The 22,339-nt window shown below is 36.5% G+C and overlaps 1 protein-coding gene across 2 annotated transcripts in view; it reads left to right on the plus strand.

Annotated features, from left to right (window-relative positions):
- The first annotated feature begins 5,796 nt into the window (after positions 1-5,796).
- The window catches only part of LOC104514009 (TBC1 domain family member 5-like), a 65,466-nt gene continuing 48,923 nt past the window's right edge, over positions 5,797-22,339 (plus strand). The window contains exon 1 of one of the 2 annotated variants that reach the window (XM_010157525.1): positions 5,797-5,900. In XM_010157525.1, the coding sequence (XP_010155827.1) occupies positions 5,801-5,900 (100 nt within the window). In that variant the 5' untranslated portion in view covers positions 5,797-5,800. The remainder of the gene's footprint in view (positions 5,901-22,339) is intronic. The other variant, XM_010157526.1, reaches the window with a different exon arrangement.

Below are 22,339 nucleotides of genomic sequence, written 5' to 3' on the forward strand. Positions count from 1 at the left end.
TCAGGGCTGCTCTCGATCCACTCTAATCTGGATCTGGAACCATTTCTAGATTATTTGCAAGTCATCTGTACTTCATTGCTTTAAATAAACACAGCGCATGTTTATTCTCCTAATACTTAATTTCTTAGCTACTTTAAAATGTTTTCACATTCTGGAGAATCGTCACTTCTGTGTGCCAACATGCTTGATTACTTCATAAGCTGCAAATGAGGGGCAGAGTTGTGAACCCTCCTAACATGATGCTGTCAAACTTAACAAAACATGCATAAGACCATTACCACATCAGACATTTGCTTTTAGTCAGGTCGTTTTAATCAATTTGACTTCACAGGGCAGCTAATTTATCACTTAGCTAAACACGTATTTCCTCTTCTTGTCATCAATTTAAGTAATTAAAATGGTAAACTTTGCTATATGGCATGAAATAAAAGCCCGAAGATAATTTGGGGAAGGTGGCTGATACAGTCTAATAGAATGAATGCAAAGTATTATTTAAAGACTTTCATATGCCTCAGTAGTTTTCAGTAATGTCATATACCAGTAGCTTTGCTGGTACCGATATCAACTGATTTTTATTTTTAGCATATCCAAGATTAAACAGCATTGTTCGGCTTCTTCCCCAAAGTTACTGGGTTCTTATTTTTCCTTAAGCATAAAATGTTTTACTTTTTTGCTTGATTGTTTGAGGGTAAGAGAACATCAGAGAGCAAGAGTGGGGCAAGTGCTGCAATTTGTGCAGTTCTTTTGCCCTGGTCCTAACTACCTCCTCAAGCCTGTAACTCCTCTCATTTCACTACTGTGGCATGGGAAGAGAGGGGAACTGGATCTTCTAGAAGCTCAGAATTGCCTAATTCTTTTTCACCTACTCAGTTACATCTTCAAAATATCCTTTGTGAGACTGATTATATTTTCTAAATTTGCCCAAACAGTATGAATGCTCTTCACATCTTCAAGATTAATTTTGATATGTTTTGGTGTGTTTGTAGTTTGAATAAATCATTTTAAAAGGGTCTGTATAAACACTGATAAGGGGAAACAGATGAGGTGGTCTTAGTTTTTTTTAACTGAAAGAATTTAGTAACTATTTTTGAAACAATGCTTGTTATCCATAAACTGCTCCTTTGAATACTGAATATTTGTATTTTTCTGTATTCAGCATCTGTTGCAAGTGAATAGGTAAAGGAATGTCTTGTGACTTGAAATTAAGGTACAGTGTTTGTGTTCAACAGTGCTACGTTTTGTTTATGAAATACTGATTTTAAACTTATCAAAAATTCTGAGGTTAGGCCAGTCTTGTCACTTGCTCTGGTGGGAGTGAATAGTCTCACTGCTAAAACAACTCCATAAAGTTAGCTTTTATTTTGAACTTTTCATCTTTTAAGTGAACATTCATTATAACCAGTTTATTATATGAACATTAATTATTATCTTATTACAGATGACTGCTGTTTTGTACAGTTCTGGTTATAGCAATATACTGTTGTGTTTGTGTAATACATGTTTTTGCTGTGTTCTGCCCAACTCCAGTCCAGAGGTGACTGGTGCTTTGTGGATAGTTCAGCTAATGATAGAAGCATATCTCGCTTAGATATTTATCTTAGTCTTGTATTTCTAGTAGGATAGATATGACTTATGCATATTAATGGAAGATGAAGTATAGCTGAGTTGAGGCTGTTGCCACTGACAGTCTGCTGAAGAAGTGGTTTTCATTGTGAATGTTTTAAATATTATTACTTAAGGATTCCAAACTCACAGGTTTGTATACAGGAAGCATGGCAATGCTGATGAAGACATGATTGTGTAAAAAAGACTTGCTTATGGTAAGAGTGGTAGGAATAATATAATGTGTTAGGGCAGCTAATACAGAAGGCAAAAAATTTCTAAACTCAGGTGCACAAACCTCCTCATGTCTGAAAGAGAAGCAACGGATTTCCAAGCTGAGTACTTGCTGAGAACAAGAAAAGTTCTCCGAATGAGAATGGGTATGTTAAATCAGACTGTCTAATACAACAAGCAGTTGATCCCTGCTGGGCAGAAAGAGGTTGTTAGTAAGGTAGATGTTAGTAAACATGAGTTAAGTTTTTCCTAATGGAAACTGGTTGGTATTTTATCATGTGTGGGGTATGGAGGAGGTCATGGGGAGAGAGGATGATGTGCTATAAGCAAGGGCTTGTTCAGCCTGGAGAAGAGGAGGCTCCGAGGAGACCACATTGCAGCTTTCCAGTAGCTGAAGGGGGCCTACAAGGGTACTGGGAGAGGACTTTTTACAAGAGCCTGTAGTGATAGGACAAGGGGTAACGGGTATAAATTGAAATCAGGGAGGTTTAGATTAGATATCAGGAAGAAATTCTTCCCAGAGAGGGTGGTGAGGCACTGGAACAGGTTGCCCAGAGAAGCTGTGGATGCCCCATCCCTGGAAGTGTTCAAGGCCAGGCTGGATGAGGCTTGGAGCAACCTGGTCTAGTGCAAGGTGTCCCTGCCCATGGCAGGGGGGTTGGAACTAGATGATCTTTAAGGTCCCTTCCAACCCTGACCATTCTATGATTCTATGATTCTAATATCCAGTGGAGTTGTGTTGGAGTCTGTAAGTTTGTTTTTCCATTGAGTACCTCGGCTGACAGGTCACAGATGTACTGACAAGGTGCCTTCAGTGGAAAGCAGACTGGATTTGCTCCACATACCTGTGAGGAGCAGAGCTGGGATGCTGTCCTTGGTGGCGCCTGAGGGCTCCCCCTGCTCACATACCTAAGCAGAGTAGCCAGGCAAGGAGTTTATATGCCTGTCTTTTCCTTGGGCTGATGGGTGGATTAGTGTCTGTCTTCATTTCCCTAACTAGATAAATGTTTTATATGCAGCCTTAATTATTTTTTCATGTATATTAAAGAATAGTTGAACTCCCAGTGCTGGGAAGGGTGCCTGTTCTTTGGGTTTTTTAGCCCTTCATCTTTGGAGGAAAAAAAAGTAGGAATAGAGTCACTTTTAGATTTGAGATGTTAGGGTTTAACTAGATAGCCAGTATTGAGTCTTGTAGTCTAATAATTGAATGTCAGATTCTTACAATGTTTTTATTGTTTCATATTGAGAATGTTTTTAAATTGCATCTGATTTAATATGAACAGTATGTTCATAGGCCATTACAAGTCAACCACAAACCTGTAAAGAATTAATCCGTCTCAGAGTAAGATCCCAAGTGTAATCACAATTGTTTAATAGTTCTCTTTGGTCTTGGAAGAGCTCAAAAGAACTTAAGTATAAAACTGTAAAGAAAATTGCTTGGACTAAGGAGTGACAAGACTAATAGGTAGTGATATTTTTTTTAACACTAATCAAATGTATCCGTAAACAAACACAAGTAACTGATTAAATCACTGTGCAAGTATCAAAAGTAAATCTATTCAGCTGTTTAAAACTGCTCTAACCGTCTGTAAAGTTAATTATGGCTCTTACATGTTGTAAAGACATGGCATTTGGGGAGTATTTAAAAAGAGAAGGTGGATACAGAAGAGGAATCTATAGAAGAATAAACTTACCAGAGCCGATTTCATATCGTGTTATGGATGTAAGACAATATACATCTGAAGCATACTGTGTCTTAACTGAGCGGTGGCTGCTAGAACCACAAAGGCTGGTACGATCATTTTGTGCCTGGTTCCCAGTTTGAAAGGCACTCGGGCTTGTGCCTTAGTCAGATCGTGTAGCAATGTCTGAAGGACCATAAAAATAAAAAGTTAAACTTTGGCAGCACAGTTTAAAATAACTGTAATTTTTGTGAAGACAAAGTCAACAGATCAGTAGAAAGGTAATTACGGTGATATGACAAAGGGAACAAGGGCAGCAACTAAAAGTCCAGCAAGAGAAAATTACAAACAGGTATTTATAAACTTCTCTCTACATGTTATGTAGCCTTAAGACTTCATGTAAATGTTGAAATGTCATTCAAGTGGCTAACAAATTTAAATATGTTTTTCTCCAAGTTAACACTCATTTTTCATTATTATGGTTTATAAATTACAAAGGAAACACATGATGTGTACTTTCATTCATAATATGTTTAGTTGAACTACTGCGAAGGGTTGTTCAGGGCAATTCTGTGTTTTAGTGGTGTGTTTTATTATATGAGTGTAATAATTTGACATGAAGGTGTACTGCGGCAAAAGCAGGCAGTCCTACCTTTCCTAAGTTCCTGGCTCCTTGTTCCCAACAGCTTCAGATGTTCTTTTCTAACTAAAAAGTAGTGAGACATGATGGGGCAATCATTTTAGCACCACACTGACACAGGTGCTGGGGCAGATAAAGGATAAAAACCTCAGGGAATACAGCTGAGAGAGGATCCTTTTGGAAACAGTCTGGGTGCATTGGTTTGAAGAAAATGCCTAACAGTGACCCGACTCACTTTGTTTATTATTCAGTATATTATTTTTCACATAACTTAGCAAAAATCAGGCAGATGAATTGTGTGTGAAAGTAGAGCTGTCTTGAGAATCCCAGTCCCCTTTCATTTATGGACAGGAAACCAAAGGTATAAAGCATGTACAGTCGATGACATGCCTTGTAAGAACCGAAGGAAAAGTGTAATTGAAGTCTTTTCCAAATGGATAATACACCAATCCTGAAAGTGTAGGTGCATACCTCTTTGTGTTTGTCTTTCTATATTTATCTTTAAATATAATTTTGTTGGACTTAGAAAGTTATGGTACCTATAAACTAAGGGTTCACAGTAAGTGCTATTTAGAGCTCAGCCCGCAGTCATAGGTAGCTACTTACTGTGCCTGGGCAAATCAGACCTGTTTGGCTGGCATAGTTCTTTTGTGTGGCAAGTTAATAAATTGCTGTACAGGGACCAAAAGGCAGTCTTGACAAATATACTCTTGCACTGTTAATGCACTGGGAAGGTCGTTTTTCCTTCTTACTGCTCGGACCATAACACCATCTGCTTTTCACCCTTTTATTGGCATCCTCTTACTCGTTGCAGCCAATACTAGCTTCCAACACTCCTCACGTCATCTTGTAGCATAGTTCTTGTTGACTTGCATGACACCGATGTGAATACCATTCAGCAGCCTGAGATGGTGAACCTGCATCACCTAGTTCCTGGCTTTTGGTTTTGTGCTTTCTCCCCATTTGCCATTAATGTTTGGAAAAACTTCTTTGTAAGCTGATGATGTTTCTTCAAATGCTTCCTTAACTCCATCTTTCTAGAAAGCTAAATACAAATCTTTATAAAACCAACATCAGCCATCATACCAGTCGTTATTATCTCAGTCTGTCTTTTTGCATGTGTTTGTTTCCCTCTCTCTGTTATCTTATACTTGACTTACAATTTCTGAAGAAGTGGTTAAAAGGAGATTTTTTCTAGGATAAGAGGTCCCAAGTCCAGAAGACTAATGATGAATTGTCTCACCTCAGTTTTTCTCTATAATCTTCATCATCCCCAAGGACTAGCATCAGTTCTTCCTGGAATCAGACTAAAAGATGAATTGGGAAGGCTAGAAAAGGGAAAGAAGGAGGCTCCTGCCCCACTTTACAGTCTCTCAGAACCACACATGAATTTTTACTTGCAGTGTGATACTTGAAGGTGCTATAACAATTCTTTTGGACTTCAAATAATAAAATATTCAACTGGAAACACTATTGTTCTGCTATTAGGTATCTAATGGTGATGTTAGGCCTGGAAAATAAGGAAAGGTTTTAAGGATTTTTGCTATCGACTTGTGTGATTGAAAAATAGCTAACAAAACGCTGAAGTGTTTGTTTCTTTGTTTTTTCCCTCCAGATAAAGCAGGAATCTTGTATTGCCAATATGTATCACTCTGTGTCTGAAACCAGTCACCCTTTGCAAACAGAGGAACAAGAAGTAGGCATTGATCCCTTGCAGAGTTATTTGAACAAGCCAAGGGAGGGTAAGTTTTGTATTTCTGTGCTTTTTTTGACTTTATACCTAGAAACCTTATATAAGTGTGTCATGGTAACTGTATCTGTCATAATTTGTTTAATTTTCTCCATGAAGTTCAACAGGGCAACTTAAAGAACATTTCAGAGAATATGTGTAGAACATGCTGACACTAACGAAAACCACAAAAAGTCAACTTTCAATTACAGACAAAAACATCAGCCAAATGTTTAATGCACTGTCATCCTTTTGAAATCATAAACCAAACACTGACTTCAGCATAAGAATATTGAAATGCAGCATGACTTTGTATTACTTTCTCAAGTGTGGGCTCTTACACTGCTTTTGTTTTAGGGATTTTTCTTTTTTGTTCTTTCTCGATGAGGTTATGCAAATAAAAAGGCTGATTTTGCTTTTTTGTCATCTTATTTAAAAAAAAAAAAAGATTGAATGAACAGGCTCTAAAGGTAGAAATTACTATGTAACCTAAAGTGAATTAATTAAATGCAGTATTTGCAAGACTCTAATGAACAGTGAGAACAAACTGCTTGCATAATGCAATGCATGTCTATGTTGCTTGTCTTTTCTACTTATTTGCTAGTAGTGACAGTATAGTTGGTTTGAAGAAAGTGATAAGCTTAACGAGAAAGCTCGTCCTTGTCATGAAAACATTCCTCAAGTACTCAGTTATACACAGTGGCACCTTAACTACCTGTAATTTTCCAGTCATTGAACACATGTACCAGGAGGGCAAAATAAAAAATTTATTTTAAATTACAGAGTTGAAACAACTTTGTCACATTTTCTAAGTCCCTCATCCAGATCAACTACTCTGTGTTGGTGTAGCTGTCTATAAATCTTCTGTTTACTAGTGCTTATTAAAAAAGCTATGTCAAGTTTTGCTTAGTCAGGTTTATTACTTTTTTATAAAAAGCTAATGTTTTGCTTTAAAATATATTGGTAAAACTTGATTGTTCCTTTGAGCTAATTTTTTTTCCTTTTTTTCTTCGTTGGGTTATAAAGCTTTTTCAGTGTCAGAAAATGAGAATGAAAATCTAGGGGGAAGTAGTTCAAAACCTGACGAATAAATGAAATAGCTTTTCTAGGTCAGGGTTCCTACTCTATTATATTTGACATCTTGACGATACGGAGCCATTTTAGTTTGATAAGCTAAATGCATTTTGTTTACATATTTTTAGAAACTGGAAGGTAATGTTTGCAATAGCCTAAAATAATCACCGTTTTCCAGAGGAAACATAGCTTGCTTCTAGTCTGTCCCATCAAGGAAAAGATAAGCTTTTTATTCTGATTTTTTTCCTTGAAAACATACTATCGATTCTCTCAACTCTGTTTCAAGAAAAAACAAGATTTTTACCCTGTAAAAAAAAAAAAACCACCAACAAAAAACCTGTAAATTAATTTTACCCTTTATTGTGCCCAGAAGCGATTAGTTACCTTGACTGAAAAGGTTTCTCATTTTTATCCCAACCTTAACATTTCTATGGCATACAAAGTTATTAGTACTGAATTGATGTTTAAAAGTGCCATTAATTCATTTACCCCAAATGTTCATTAACAATGTAAATGTATGCTGATGTTCTATGAGACAAGGAAGTGACTAATGACTCTTCGCACTAACAACACTTAAAATGAATAGAAACTTTAGATAGCTAATCTTGAAGTAATCAAGACCCTCATTCAGCTTGGCATCTCTGTATGCTCTAAAACAGCTGTCAACTGTTAAAAATATATACACAACACACACATACGCACATGCGAAGATAAAGATATGTAAATACATGGTTCCCCAAGTCATAAAGGTTACCAACTATGGTACATTTTTTATGTTCTATCTATGTAAATATTTTATATAAAGCATCCATTTCATCTTCATAGGTTTTTTTACTGTGAAACACATACTGCATTTTAATTTGAAACTTTATATATCCAAAATAAGACTCCAAAGTTCTAATACTTTATTTTAAATAAAGTATATGCTTAGATGGTGTTAGGTCTTTTGGTATCAAATCATACAGTCATTCCTGTTCATGTACTTTGTCCATCATTGTCTTCTCAAAGTATTTCAAGATGAGGTTTTTCAACTCTGCCTCAAGTTTCAGACATGATACAGAATCACCTTGGTGAAAATCTGTATCTTAGGGTCTTCTGTAGCACAGATCAGAGAAATATGGAGGAGAGGTTGTCCATAGAAATATGGAGGAGATGTTCTATGCAATATTGTGGTATGTCAGAACATGGGAATTGTTTTTTAAAGCTGTGCTGAATGCTTGCAGGGTTACCTTGGAGGCAGAGGGATAGAAGTCTTCACTGAGATGAGGCAATAAAAATAAAGGATGTCACGGATAAGGATGCTTAAAATAAATCTTTAATCATAGAGCTAGTCGTTTTGTTAAACTACATGAAGTATTGTAGTTCTGGTATGTGCAACTGATACCAAAACTTGGTGGAGAACCAGGAGATGACATGTCCAGCTGGAGTTTTGAAATACTCTCACAAGGCATTTTAATAAAATGAAAGAAGTCTCAGAAATACACTTACTGCTTTTAAGAATACCTGGCTGGAAAACTGCGTGCAGAGACTACTACTTGTTAATTTGCTGTCAGTTTGGAATGATATGTTGGGGAGGATTCTGGAAACATGTTGATTGAGTCTAGCAGTACTCAGTACTTATATTAAAATCTCAGTGAAGGTATAGAGAGAAAACATGGTTTATTTGGGACAGGGCTGTTAGTACAATAGAAGACAGACATAAAATTCAAAGTATTCTTGAGATTTTGGAGAAGTGGCTTGAGAAGAATAAGACATGGTTCACTAGGAACAGCTGCAAAGATTAATGTTGCGAATGCTAGGCAGGAGACAGTTACCTGGCTGAACAAGTAGAAGTAGAGCATTACAGATGAGATAAGTGTCATGTGGAGAAAGGTCATAGCACTCCAAATTTTCTGTGACTGAGGAACTTTGAATCTTGCATTATGATGAGTCATGAGAATGCGCTTTTTTGCAAGTTTAACAAATTCAGGATAGGCTATTAACTCATTGACACTCAAGATCTTTTTTATATCCCTTAAAAATATTTTTTAAAACCCAGATAAGGTAGTATTTCAGTTCTTTTCTAATGGTTGATTTGGCGTATACTATTTTCCTTGTGTCTAATTTTTTTTTCAAGAGAGAAAAATGTGCACTCATATTTTTTAAATAGCATTTTTAATAGTTGGCAAGAAGTTTGTGGTGGGGAGTCTCACTTTTGCAGTCTGATACTTCAAATGGAAGATTTTAGTTCTTTTAAGAAATTTTGAATTTGGGTTATATCTTTTGGATCTGGTTGCATTTTAATTTACATGCATATGTATGTATATGTGCATTGTTATGTTGGCTGCTAACTGTAGTAAGCTGATGTTATCTTGGTACATTTTCTGTGTTAGGAATCTTCATTATATTGTGCATTTTATTCTAACAATATTTTTGAATTATTCCCTCTGAAATAGGGATCTTTATCAGAGAAACTGATGAATCTTACCTTTTTTTTGTCTCCAGCAGAGACTTAGTTTATAAAGTTTATGAAGGGAAATTTCAGAAACTTTGTTCTTCTACCTTTTCCCTGTGTATTGCGTCTGCCAAACTATTTTGTTCATTTTCAAATGCCCTATTACACTGAAAAGGCATAACTAGGTTTACTGTTTCTGAGCTGCTGTACATTTTTAGTCCAAGTTACAGCGTTCATCTCATTCTGACACAAGTTTGGAAGAGCATGGTAGGTAGTATTCCCATTTCATTGATATAATGAGAAAGTTGATCCTCTAAGGACAGACTGGAACAATGCATTTAATACTCTTCAATTTAATTTGCTCAATATCACAATTAATACAATTAAGGTCACTTGAAATGAAACTATTAACGAATTGGGTAATTTACTTTAACAATGTCAGTGTGTTCTCACAATTACATTTGCTTTAATTAGTGTACAAGCTATTATTTAATAGCATACTTCACATAGAAAAATGTAATGTGTTCTTTGTTCTTAATCGAAGAAAAGGGGCAATGTTTAATGGATCTGAATGTTTTGGATTTGGAGTTTGCAGGGGTATATTTCATGTCTCAAGGCTATAGCTGGTGGTGAGGACAGAGAAAGCTGATGTAGCTGGAAGGACAAAGATAACTACTGGAGTGTGTGACTGAAATTAATCCAGTTGAGATAGATCACTTGCCCATCTCATAATTCCTTACCATTGCATCCCTCCTCTTTCTCAAGGCTGCCATGAAAAAAATATGTGCGATGGTAAGAGAACATTCATATTTTCATTTTGGCCATATTCTGTGTGTTTCCATTGCTCACCTGTGGAGAATTTTGCTGTTCTGGTGTTAACCTCATAACCCTGATCCACTAGAAAGTATTACCATGTAGAACTATACCTTACATGGAGTTTGAGATACTTGGTTTATATCAGTGTTATATACAGAAAATGTGTAGAAAACAGAGGGGAATGAATTAATAAAGTAAATGCCACCTTCTCTGGGTGTAACAGGACCTAGGTGCTATCAATTTCCCCAGATCTTAAGTGTAATTCACATGGGACTGTTTTGGTCTTGGGTATGTCATTCTACATTCGTTCCAGGGTTAAGTGAATTTTTGCTCTCAGAAAATTGTATTATCTCCTAATCAGTCAGTAGCTATTCAGTGTTTTGAGTTGGGTTTTTTTGCCCTTACAGCCCTTTTCAGTCAGGGAGACAATGCTAATGCAGATTGTCCTGTATGACATTTATCTGTCTGTTCCTAGAGAACATTTCTGCGACTACTTTTAAAAGAAACAAGCAGAGGTCGAGACCTCTCTTTGTGAGAAGTACATTCCTAGGTATTAGCAGATGAGAATGCAAATATACAGAGTTCTTGAAGCCGTACTACTTCCTTATCAGATATTTTTCAATAGTATATTGTATGACGTCACATGTGTCATGTAATGTGTGCTCTTACATCTTCTCTCCAGGGAGGGACATGTACATGAAGTACAGCATTGTGTTTTTAAGAGTCCTTTTAAATATGCATGCTACTTAGTGTTTTCATTAAGAAGACAAGATTGGAACAGAGAACCTCTTTGCATTATATTGGAATAGAAGATGCGAATAGAAGATGGTTGTGATTGTTCTTAACACCTTTGGGATTTCATGCTATGGTTTACACCAGGCCCTGAGAATGCCTGGTGTCCTTCGCTGGCGAGTTTTACCCTTCAGGCAGAAAGCTTCAGTGTGCCCCACTAGCACAGTTGTTGATAGTGGTCCTTCAGAAGCCTTGTGTTCCTCTTGGGCTTGGTTTTTCCATTAAAGGCACAGGTATGCTAGAGGAGAAGGAGCTGTCTTCAGTCACGCTCTCTTCGTATTGGATGAATAAAGGCAAGAATGTTTTGGGGTTTTTTTTTTACATCTTCAAACACCATATGCTCACATAACAAGCATTTTAATATTCATTTATTAATAATAACTACTGTATAGCTTGCTTTTAATTGAGCAGCAACAGAATTGTAGTGACAAAGGCTATTGGAGCAACACAGTATGTCTTGAGCTAACTCAGCCTGTCACTAGCTACTTCCATACAACTCTTCCCCTTCATACAATGAATCACAGAATCATAGAATGGTTTGGGTTGGAAGGGACCTTAAAGACCATCTAGTTCCAACCCCCCTGCCATGGGCAGGGACACCCTCCACTAGACCCGGTTGCTCAAAGTCTCATCTAGCCTGGCCTTGAACCCTTCCAGGGATGAGGCATCTACAGCTTCTCTGGGCAACCTGTTCCAGGGCCTCACCACCCTCTCTGGGAAGAATTTCTTTCCGATACCCAATCTAAACCTCCCCACTTTCAATTTAAACCCATTACCCCTTGTTCTGTCACTACAGGCCCTTGTAAAAAGTCCCCCACCAGCTTTCTTGTAGACCCCTTCAAGTACTGGAAGGTGCTGTAAGGTGTCCTCCTCGCCTCCTCTCCAAAATGCATTGTTGTTAAGAGATAGTTAACAGAGAAGCTATGCATATTTAAAAATACATATATTAAATAAGGAGTTAGTTGAAAATAGCCAGCACACAGTACGTTGTAGTTGTATGCATGTTGACATGCCCTTAGAAATTTGCCAGTTGTGGGCCCTTTGATTTCAGTGTTTTGCTGCAAATTTGTATTTAGGAACTGCAGGAGTATTTTAAATTACTTCAGCTGTGGGAGCAAATCTGAGTAGCTGATACAGTGTTGTGGGTTACCATCTTCCACAGTTGGATTTTCCTCTCTAGAATTGGTAGCTCCATTTTTTGTGGCATCACGTGGCTTGCACGTTACATTGATTCCAGTTTGCAGGTTATACTGTGGCATGGCAACTGGCACAAACATCACGTAGACAAATTGCCTTCAGTGGTTGATAAGGCAGATATTAGAGAAGATGTTTTGGTCAGCAATGTCTGTCGTTCTAAAATGTTAATTTTGAAAGTTCTACTCTAAATAGGTGTATGAAAATAAGACCATTCCTAGTAATGACATTGGCACGCTACCTCAGTTCAGTTATCTCAGCTGGGAGTTTCCAGTTCTTTCCAGATACAGCCCTGCCCAAATACTGGCATAAATCACTTGTCAGCCTCATGTCATTCTTCTAATAACTCCTTGTAACCCTACTTTCAGCAAAGCTGATTTCACCACTTCTTTTTTTTTTTTTTTTTTTTTCCCCTAGCTTTGCCCAAATCCAGGTTAAAGCTCAACTAGTTGGCTCTCATCTCACTTCCTAGTATACCTATAGTATAATACATGTGGTATAAGAGGAAATTATGCAAAGTTGGGGTTTTTTTACTAAATTTTACATGCTTAGAGGAGCTTAAAATACCAAGCAAAAATTTCCATTTTTACTATAGTAACCTACTGAACAACAAAATTAAAACAGAATAATCTTTTTTAATACAACCTCTGTAAATGTAATTAAGAGTGTGTTAAAACTAGCTCATTATTAGAAGTTATACAGAAACTGACAGTGAGAATGGAATCATTGTTTGAATATTTTACTCAGACTTGATACAAAAATATAATATGAAGGTTACTACCTGTAAACAGCTCACATATTAAGTGTTTCCAGGCACTGATCAAATGATGTTAAATAGCTATATCTCCTACATATGGAAAAGGCAGATTGTCTTAATTTTAAAAAATTGAACTGTACAAGTTTGATTTTACTTGAGTATGTATAATAAAAGACTAGTAAATCAGAATTCTAGCGGAGGCCAGCATGATTGGTACAGGATAATAATTAACTGTTTGAGTTCACTTCTGTCCCGACATACAGAAGATTATAATTCACAAAGCAGTCTGTGAATTGTGTGCAGCTAGCTGATGTTGCAGACCTCTGTATCTGAGATTAAATGTATGTTAAAACATTTTGAAAGAGTTTAACTGCCACAGATTTGATTGTATTAGAAATTGATTGCTCTGTAGAACAGAAATATGTTAGCACAAACAGGATCTTTCCTGTCTTTTATATATGTGGACATTTATAAACATCTGGAATTCCTTATTTTAAAAAGAGAAGGGTTCAACCTACTTTCATTTAAGTGCTAAGTGATCATGCAAAGCTTCAGTTTTAGGATTCTGATTGACTAATAAGCTTTATTCTTTTCCCTACTTGGGTACCCCTGTCCTTGTCCTCTTTGGACATGCAAAACTAAGAGGTGTGCAGGGGGAGAGGAATAAAGCACCATCACACTTACTGTAAGTGGTACGAAATTATCTGGTAAGATGTGTATTATTTATTGGCAATCTGGCCTTTTAACAAAGAAAAATAGGCCTATGCTTAGGTTGCCACCACTACAACCGAAACAGCTGATACTTTAATGAACAACATACTGAGGGCCATCCAGGACATAAGGCAAATTAAGCAGGTTACAAACTGCATATCTTCTGTTTAGGTATAGGAGATCTCCCCAGCTCTGACAATTAGCTGCACTGATCAGGCAAGCAGACAGACAGAAACAGAAGGAGGCCATTTGTATCAATTTGAGGAACAGAACTAGTAATGAAGTAAAATATCCATACCAGGTAGTTTCACCTCTGCTTTGGAACAGATATTTCTAACTGCTGGTTTCAGCTTCGCAATAGCAAATAAATAAACAAATATCTGCTGCTTAACAAAAGCTTATTTTCTGTTGTTTACAAATTGAGAGCAGAGGAATAATAATACTTCTAACCTAGAGGGGTTTTTAAAAAGGAGAAAACATTCTCTGGACATACAAGCAAATATGAATCTTGGTAACCTGACAGCTTTGTTTAAACGTTGAATTTGAGTTTCCTTTCATGGAAATCTTTTCAAAGTACAGCAATTCAGCTGTGAAAACCTGAATGCATTAATGATGACAAAGAACCTCTGGAATGAGCCAACATTTGTTTTTGTTCTTGTACAACGTTTCCTGATGAATTGCACATACAAAAGTGTTGCAGGTTATTTTAATTTTCTTTCCTTACTTTGATAATAAATGTCTCCAACGTTTACCTTTTTGGTTAAGGTACCTTATTACTACTAATCAGCTTTAATTATTTACAGCAAAATGACTGTAAAAGATGTTTCTTTGATGTCAGGAAAGTCAGGGACCTGATCCTATTAAAATTAATGGCTAGGTTCCAATTGACTGTAAAGGTAACAAGCCTGGGTGCCCTTATTGTCTAAGGGAAGCCATAAGGTACTGGATCGTGGTTAGCTACTTGGAGTTCCTCCGTTCTGGAAGCATTCAGATTTCAAGCATTTGGCATCAAGATTTGGCCACGCAGAGGCAGAGTGTACGTAACTAACTTCTCAAAGTACTGGTCTTCATTTTACTCGTAAGATACATAATAATTGGAAAAAGGCTAAATATACAGGATAATGGGAGAACGTCTTTGTGTCTAAACAAAATTAAATGCTAAAATAAAATGGGGGGAGCTGGGACAAGTGTGCATAGCCTTTCTGCTTCTGTCTTTCTCCACAATCCACAAAATAGCAAAGTAACCCAGGTCTAAACAATGCTGGATAAGGAACATCACGTTTCAAATGCATGTGTGCAAGCGTGTGTTTAAATCTTGTTTTGTGTGAGAGAACTGTTGCTGGGTTTTGTTTCTAAATATTTTAAGCTTGAGATTTATATGGATGTACATACACAGACTCTGTGACAAGAGTGAACACTGCTGTCAGATCTAGAATATCTTTTAGTTATTCATAAGTATCCCTGTTGAGCTTTTTCATCATGTCAGATGTTTAGATCACTGCATCAGTAATCATGTGACTATAATGTTTCATCTGCAGTACAAATGACACAAAAGGATATAGTAAATTAGATTTACTTTCAGTATTTGTGACAATCACACAAGCTTATGACGCAGTTTGTGCTCCATGGCTTGATCTGTTTAAAAAGCGAAGCGGGACTTGTGATGTTTCTTTTGCATCTGTGTCCTTGCCTCATCCTATTAGAAGGTGCCATATACCAAGAAAGCTATGAAATTAATTTTTGTAACTGTCATAAGAAGAATAACTAGACTATATGTTCTCGAGCAGGTGAAAATAATATGCCTAGTTCATACAGGAAGTCTGTAGCAGGGCCAGGAACTGGACCCAGATCATTCAAGGTCCCGGACACTGCCCTGGTGACAATGCCGTCCTTCAGCTCTTGCTTGCTTTCAGCCGATTTTTGTGAGGCAGGTAGCGAATTCGCTAAAAAAGGGGTAACTCTGGTACGCGTCAGAACACACACACAACCTTTTCATGTTTTATGTACAAACTTAAAATAAATGAGCACTTGTCAGCTTAGAAATTTCAACTAAATGTATTTTTGGTAGTAGAAATGAAAAATGTTTTAGAAGGTGCAGATCATTGTCACCTTTTCAGTATTACAAATAATCAAAGTTAAAATGTTTTGAATATGTTAAACTATTCTCTAAACTTTGGTAGACTGTGGCTCAGTACAGATATATATGGGCATTACTATTAAAACATGATTTGGCCACAAGTGTAAGGAATGCTACTGCAGCTTAATGAAATAGTTATCAAAGTTGATGTATTTGTGTTTGCTGATTTCACTATTTTGTATCTCAGCATTGCCAGCCCCTGTCTTAAGGAGAGGGAAAATACTAAAACTTCTTAAGAGTTGGTTTTGTGGTTTTTTTTTTTTTTTTAAGTAAGCACTAGATGCTGCTTTTACTGTTTCATTATGCTGTTAGGTTACTGGGAGCTTTAGCTGGTGTGACACATTGCTTGATGCACCTTGCGAATCAGTCGGTACAGTGGTACTTTCATGTTTACCCTGCAGCTGCTGCTGAGGTGAATGGAGTACCGACCTCTCTGATATTTCATGGAAAGTAAGTGGGAAGGTTAAAAATCAAATTTAAGTTAAGTGAACTATAACGGGCACTTAAAAAAAAAAAAAACAAACCACCAAACAAACACAACTTTAATTTTCTTCTGTTAAATGTCTTAATTCTGTACCGGCAGCTCGGACTTAAGTGCTACTGCTTGGATACTAGAGCGATAAACAATAGCACATACACTCTGTGATAGAAGACTGCACTCACATTTTTGAACAAATCCCATTCAGCTTAGTGAAACTGGGACGATGTAACCAAAATATTAACAAGTAGCCTGTATGATGAATTTGTCCACTAAAATTTTGATATCCCATTACAAATTATTATTCTTGATCTTCCCAGGAGTTAAAAGGCACAAACTTCATCTAGATAAAGCTTTTATGGTGGTGATAATTCTTTTCTTCTGAGAAATTGGATTTATAATGGAATCAATGATTTAACCTTAGGAAAAATGAACTGTTTAGTGTTTCAGTACTAAGTGCAATTGAAGGGAAGGAATTCTCATGTAATACATGTGAAAACGTTTTCAGTGATTTGAAAATGTTGGTGTTTCATTGTAGTGGGTTATACTTTCTATATGTTAATCATAATTTTTGAAGATACCATTGTTGGGGTTTTTTTACTTTAATCTGAAATTTAAGGGTTGGAGCAACAGAACATAAACCTGTCCATTAGTGGGTATTTTCACTTTGCACTCAGATGAATTCTTATCAAATTTGATTTACTGACTGGTGGCCAAAACAGATGCTATCTTAATGGAAAAGAGAAGCATATTGAGCCACACGGCCACTTCCAAACTTCTGTGACCCAATATTGGTTCATTCTTGATGTACAAAAGAAAATACTCATTGGCAAAAGTGTACAAAGCTCCATCCTGAATCACAGCTAGGTGGCCACAATATTACTGGCTACGCTCACTGAGATTTTATTGTCAGAAAAAGTGTAGCATTAATTGTTGCTATTCTAAGAACAAACAAACAAACCCAAACACCCGCAAACCAACCAAACAGGAAAAAAACCAAGCAAACACTCAAAAACCTGGCAGTTGAGTTTGTGTCTTTTGCTTATGTGAATTTGAAAGAAAGAAGGGATGTAAATCAGAGCTTATATTGTGGAAGACTCTAGCTCTATTTTGGGGTTCTTGTGACCATAGGCAGTGAAAACTTCTGTTTTAGAAGCCCTGAAATTAAAATAGGCATTTCTTCTGCAGGATTAAATCTAATCTATTTTATAAATTTATATTTATGTTGAACACGTCAGTTTTAGTTCTGGCATTTGCATGAACTAAAGTTACACCCTTGTAACTGTGCTCTTAGAATAACTACTTGTTCAAATGAAGATTATTACTTTTTTTTTTTTAAGAAGCTGGGTTGTAACACCCTTATATCAGAAGCAAATTTCTGATTTGGAAAAATATATAGGCCGTGTATTAAATGTTTCTTGGCTTTTGAAAAAAAATAGCATATAGAGTCTGTATTAACTGGCCTGTGGCTCTTTCTCATGTATTTAATTTTTGCAGAAAAAAAGATATTTTGATAAAAGCAGCTGTAAATGAAAACCGGAGATTTAATTCTGGACATGAAAAATCTGCTGCAGGTTTTTCATCTTGAAATTAATATGATATTTACCACTCCTCTAGATACTGCAAATTTAGGAAGATACTTGCAGGTTTTGTGTGATTTCAAAGACACTTACTCATATCTGTCAGATTCAATTTGAGATTCCTGTGGAAAAATGAGCCTGCATTTGGTATCTGGCATTTGCATTACTTGGCTAAAGACAGTTTTCTTTCTTTGCATATTGCTCTGTTCCTTGCTAAAGCTGTACCGCAGAGCAGCAGCTTTGAAACTTTTGAACTTACCTAAGTGGGTTTATTTAACTAATACATGAAGATGAACTTAAATTGAACATTGTATTAACTGTGACAGTCTCTTACTCAAATACAGGTCAAATACTTCTGATTTTTATGAAGCTGAAATCAGTTGTCAATTGATAGTTACTTTTGGTGTCTATAACAGTTATAGTAATTGCATTAAAACTATACTGAATTTTAAGATAGGGAGTAGTGATGTATGAAAATCATGTAGTAAATTATGTGTATAGTGGTAATCTTTTAGCATAGCATAAGGGGCCACTTACACTATGGATCCTACAGTGTGGGTGCTTACTCTAATGATACCAAGTCTTTGATGCAAAAGAATAAAAATAACCAGTTACTGTATTGATTTGATTCCTTCATGCTGTAATCACATTAGGAAAAAAGACATGATTATGGATAAATTTTCTTAATTAATTTTTTAAAAATAATTTAAATTTACTTGAAGCGCTGGAAGACTGGTATCCACTTCCTTTGTGAAAGGAGCGGAATTGCACTAGTACCATGTTCAGTCACATCCCAATGCAACTTCTTGCTTGCCACCAAGATGGCCATTGATGGCTCAGTCCAAGCCACCACAGTGAAGTTTGTACACCTTGTAATTATTCTCCTGCTGGGTCTGTTCTTTGGCCATCAAGTGATTTTCTGTTTATAAATTGACACCATTTTGCATCAAAAGTGGCGAGTCAGTTCTGGGACTTTTAACTTTCTTTATGACTTTTATTTACGAATTGCTCTAAGTCTGTATCTGGTTTCAATTTTGAAGTTAAGGCAAAGAACAAATTTGAGGGATCTGGACTGGGTCTGGTTTTTTTCCTTCTACAAACCATATGTCAGTTCTCCAACGGCCTATCTTGTGACTGGTTAAAATAAAATAAAAAACTATAAAAGGTCACACTGACAAATATGTACTAATTTCAAGCAAAAATTCTTTTCATTTGGTGTTTATGAATTGCACTATTAAAACTTTGCCTAGAAGTAGGGAGGAGTGTTTCAAAAACAAGATGTTTAAATAAATGGCTACAAAAGCATGTAATCTTCCATTTTAGTGTATTTCTTCTTCTGAATAAGTTATGCTCTAATAAAAATTAAAGAGCAAGTTGCATTTCGAAGATCAGGTCATCGTAATTCATTGACATTAGGCCACATAACTGAATAATGTCTTACTTCAGTGAAATACATCAAATGAGATCAACAATTATGACTCATAAACATGCCTCGCAGGCATAAAACAGCAGGGAATTAGCATGTGAGGCTGATAAATATGCATGTAAATAAGCTCCCAAAGGAATAACATGGGTTTGATTGATAGGTTTAGAATTGGAACATATGTAAACCCCTTTATTCCTCATTCTGGTGTAGCTAAGTAAAGATGCATTTTACTTGTTAAAAGTTTCAATAACTTTGTAAATCTTAATGCCACATCTGCTTTTGTGTGTGCAGGCACGTGTGGGTGTCACTTGAGATATTGATTGAATTGTCTACAGGGTAGATGCCCTCACACTAAGACTCTAGTGCTTCCGTATGTATATTGGCATGCGCATGTATACGTATCTGGGCCCTGCATATTAGGTGACATTGAGCAAAAGATTATTTGGGGGTTTGTCTAACTCATAATTTACAGATTTTAAAGTTTTCATCATAAGTAGAGAACTGACTTGTGAGTTTTGGTATATGCTCTGGTATATTTATTTTTGCGAATACATTCTGCATTGAAGGTAATTACTATTTATATTACAGAAAGTCCCACAAGTGCTACTACACTTAAGAGTTTGGCAGTGATTCTTTATAAACTTCCATTTTTGTTGGCATCTTGCAGCTTGATCTCTTATCTGCAACTTCAGAGTACCTATCACAGCAGTATCTTTATGTTGATCAGCACAAGTTTTTATGCTGTGCAGAGATTTACATCCGTATTGTTACAAAAGTATATTACGTACCTTGTGTTTATAAAACATTAATACTTTGCATTGCCAAATACAGACCAATTGGTTGCCACTGTCATGTGGCCTGGTGTACATCTGCTTTATTACCGTTCCGTGCTATTAGGCAATAAAAACGTCTCCAACCGATGCACGTTTTCTGATGCCGCATCACACTGCAGTTATGCTAAAGCGATCTTAGACCAGCATCAGGCAAGATGCAAAACCATTTTCAATAGTATGGACTGTAGATTGTAGTTGTGTGTGGTTTACAGCTAAAATAGTCATACTGAGAAATTTGAGATGGGGCTGGTATCAGAGATCAGTGAACAACTGCAATTCTGTAATACCTGCCTTTTGCTTAGAGATACCTTTCTGTGGAAGTGAAGCTTGAGCAAAATTATTTGCATCTGTTTAGATTTGTAGGCTAGCAGAGAATATATTTCCCAGTTAAGATCAGTAAACTCAGGAGCTACAGCTTAGTTCTGGGAACCTGCTCGTTTTGCTGCTTAAAAATAAATAAATAAACTTGCAGCACTTAAGCAACATCATCAAATCTCACGTGTGTTCTCATGGAGCAATTTATAGCTACCTTCTATACTTTGTATAGAAATGTTCAGATGATCCCTGTTGCAACAGCATCAACTGCTTAACCCAGAGTGTAACAGGCTATGACACCAAGAAAAAGCGAGCCCTGTGTACACGCTAGGGGAGGGGATTTTGCATAACAGAGCTGAAGAAGCAGATTGCTCAGGAATTCTGATGGACCATATTTGTAGCTGCATGTCCGTTTTCACAGAGGATGTCTAGAAACCTCTTGAGCCAACAGAAATAGAAATAAGCTACTTTTGTTTGCTTGTTTCCCCTAACGATGTGCTTTTTTTTTTTTTTGCAGTCAGGGCCTTGACAGGCTGTCACTCAGTCTGAAGTCCCCACAAGGATTGTCCTTGAACGGCCCAAGAGAAGCCAGAAAATTGTTACTAAGTATTTTTTTTCATTCACCTCTAGAATTTTCCACATTTTCTCCAACATGTGTGAAGCCACTGGGAAATATGGTTAAATGAGTTAAGCAGACATCACCCATCTGTGCATCTCAGGGAAAATAAAAACAGTGCTGTCCCTCCGAAATCTTTCTTGGTACATAACCAAAATCAGAAGAACAACCACACTCTAAAGCTAAACCTAAGCAAGGCTCTTGCAGGAAGAAAGGGAAGGAACCCTTTGAAGAAACTACTTCTTGGGGCTTTTCCCACTCTTGCTGGTGCATGGCCTTTGCAGGACGTAAGGTGGTCCTAGCACCCGTGCTCCTCCAAAATGCCTGAAGGCTGCTGGACACCCGAGGAAACATGACTACACATCCTGTCTGCTCAGACAGTGATAAAAACCTGTCATTCAGCTGCAGCTGATTTTCAGTCCCCTCACAAGCCAAAATGGTCACATTGCAGCCTCTTCCTTGTTTGTATAAATGTTTTATAATTCTAGATAGAAGGCATCACAAGAACCCTACTTTTGCTCAAGTCTTGATTCACCCTTTAAAATTGTTCGTTGCCGCTCTTTCTACTAGTAAAATGATTTGTAATTTGTATCTCTCAAACGGTTCCCACTTGGATTTCTCATGCACTGAAAAGTCAGATGCCTGACATTACTGTGTAAAGTTAAGTGCTTGGGGTTAATGAATGGCATTAAATTTTATGAGGTCATGTCCAGTAGATGTTAAAAGAAGCTTAAGGGAACTTTATCACTGATAGAAATTAGCAATTGGCATGAAAGAATGCCTGAGGGAGTTCAGTTCTCAGAAAAAAATAAAATGGCAGTATAAAAACTAAAATATAGTCATTATGATTAATGTAAACATTTTTGTTAGTTAATTGGTAATGTTGCAGTAAAAGAAATGAGACCTCACATTTTGAAACAAAAGAATATTATTGTATTTAGAAAGCAATTAATGTTTCTAGTCAAATAAAAAAAACCTACATCACGTACAATATTTATATTCTTTCAGTAAACATATAACCTTTGGGGCTGTATTTATCAAATAGTCAAGTCTCCACTTATTTACATTATTTTTTTTCTCTGGGCAAAATGTGTTTTCCCTGGTGGAGTGCGTTATTTTGTTTCATTAAACCTTTATTTCTACTCATATGCATTTCTTACATTACAGACCAAAGGAGTAAATTCTATGTACTTAAGTCACATAAGGTTTATGTTTTGGGGTGACTGATGGATGGCATGAAAATTCTGTTTCAGAAAGAAAATGGCTACATTAACTTATGGATTGATCTG

The sequence above is a fragment of the Eurypyga helias genome, unplaced genomic scaffold (genome assembly GCF_000690775.1).
Source record: "Eurypyga helias isolate BGI_N326 unplaced genomic scaffold, ASM69077v1 scaffold16358, whole genome shotgun sequence".
Taxonomy (NCBI): Eukaryota; Metazoa; Chordata; class Aves; order Eurypygiformes; family Eurypygidae; genus Eurypyga; species Eurypyga helias.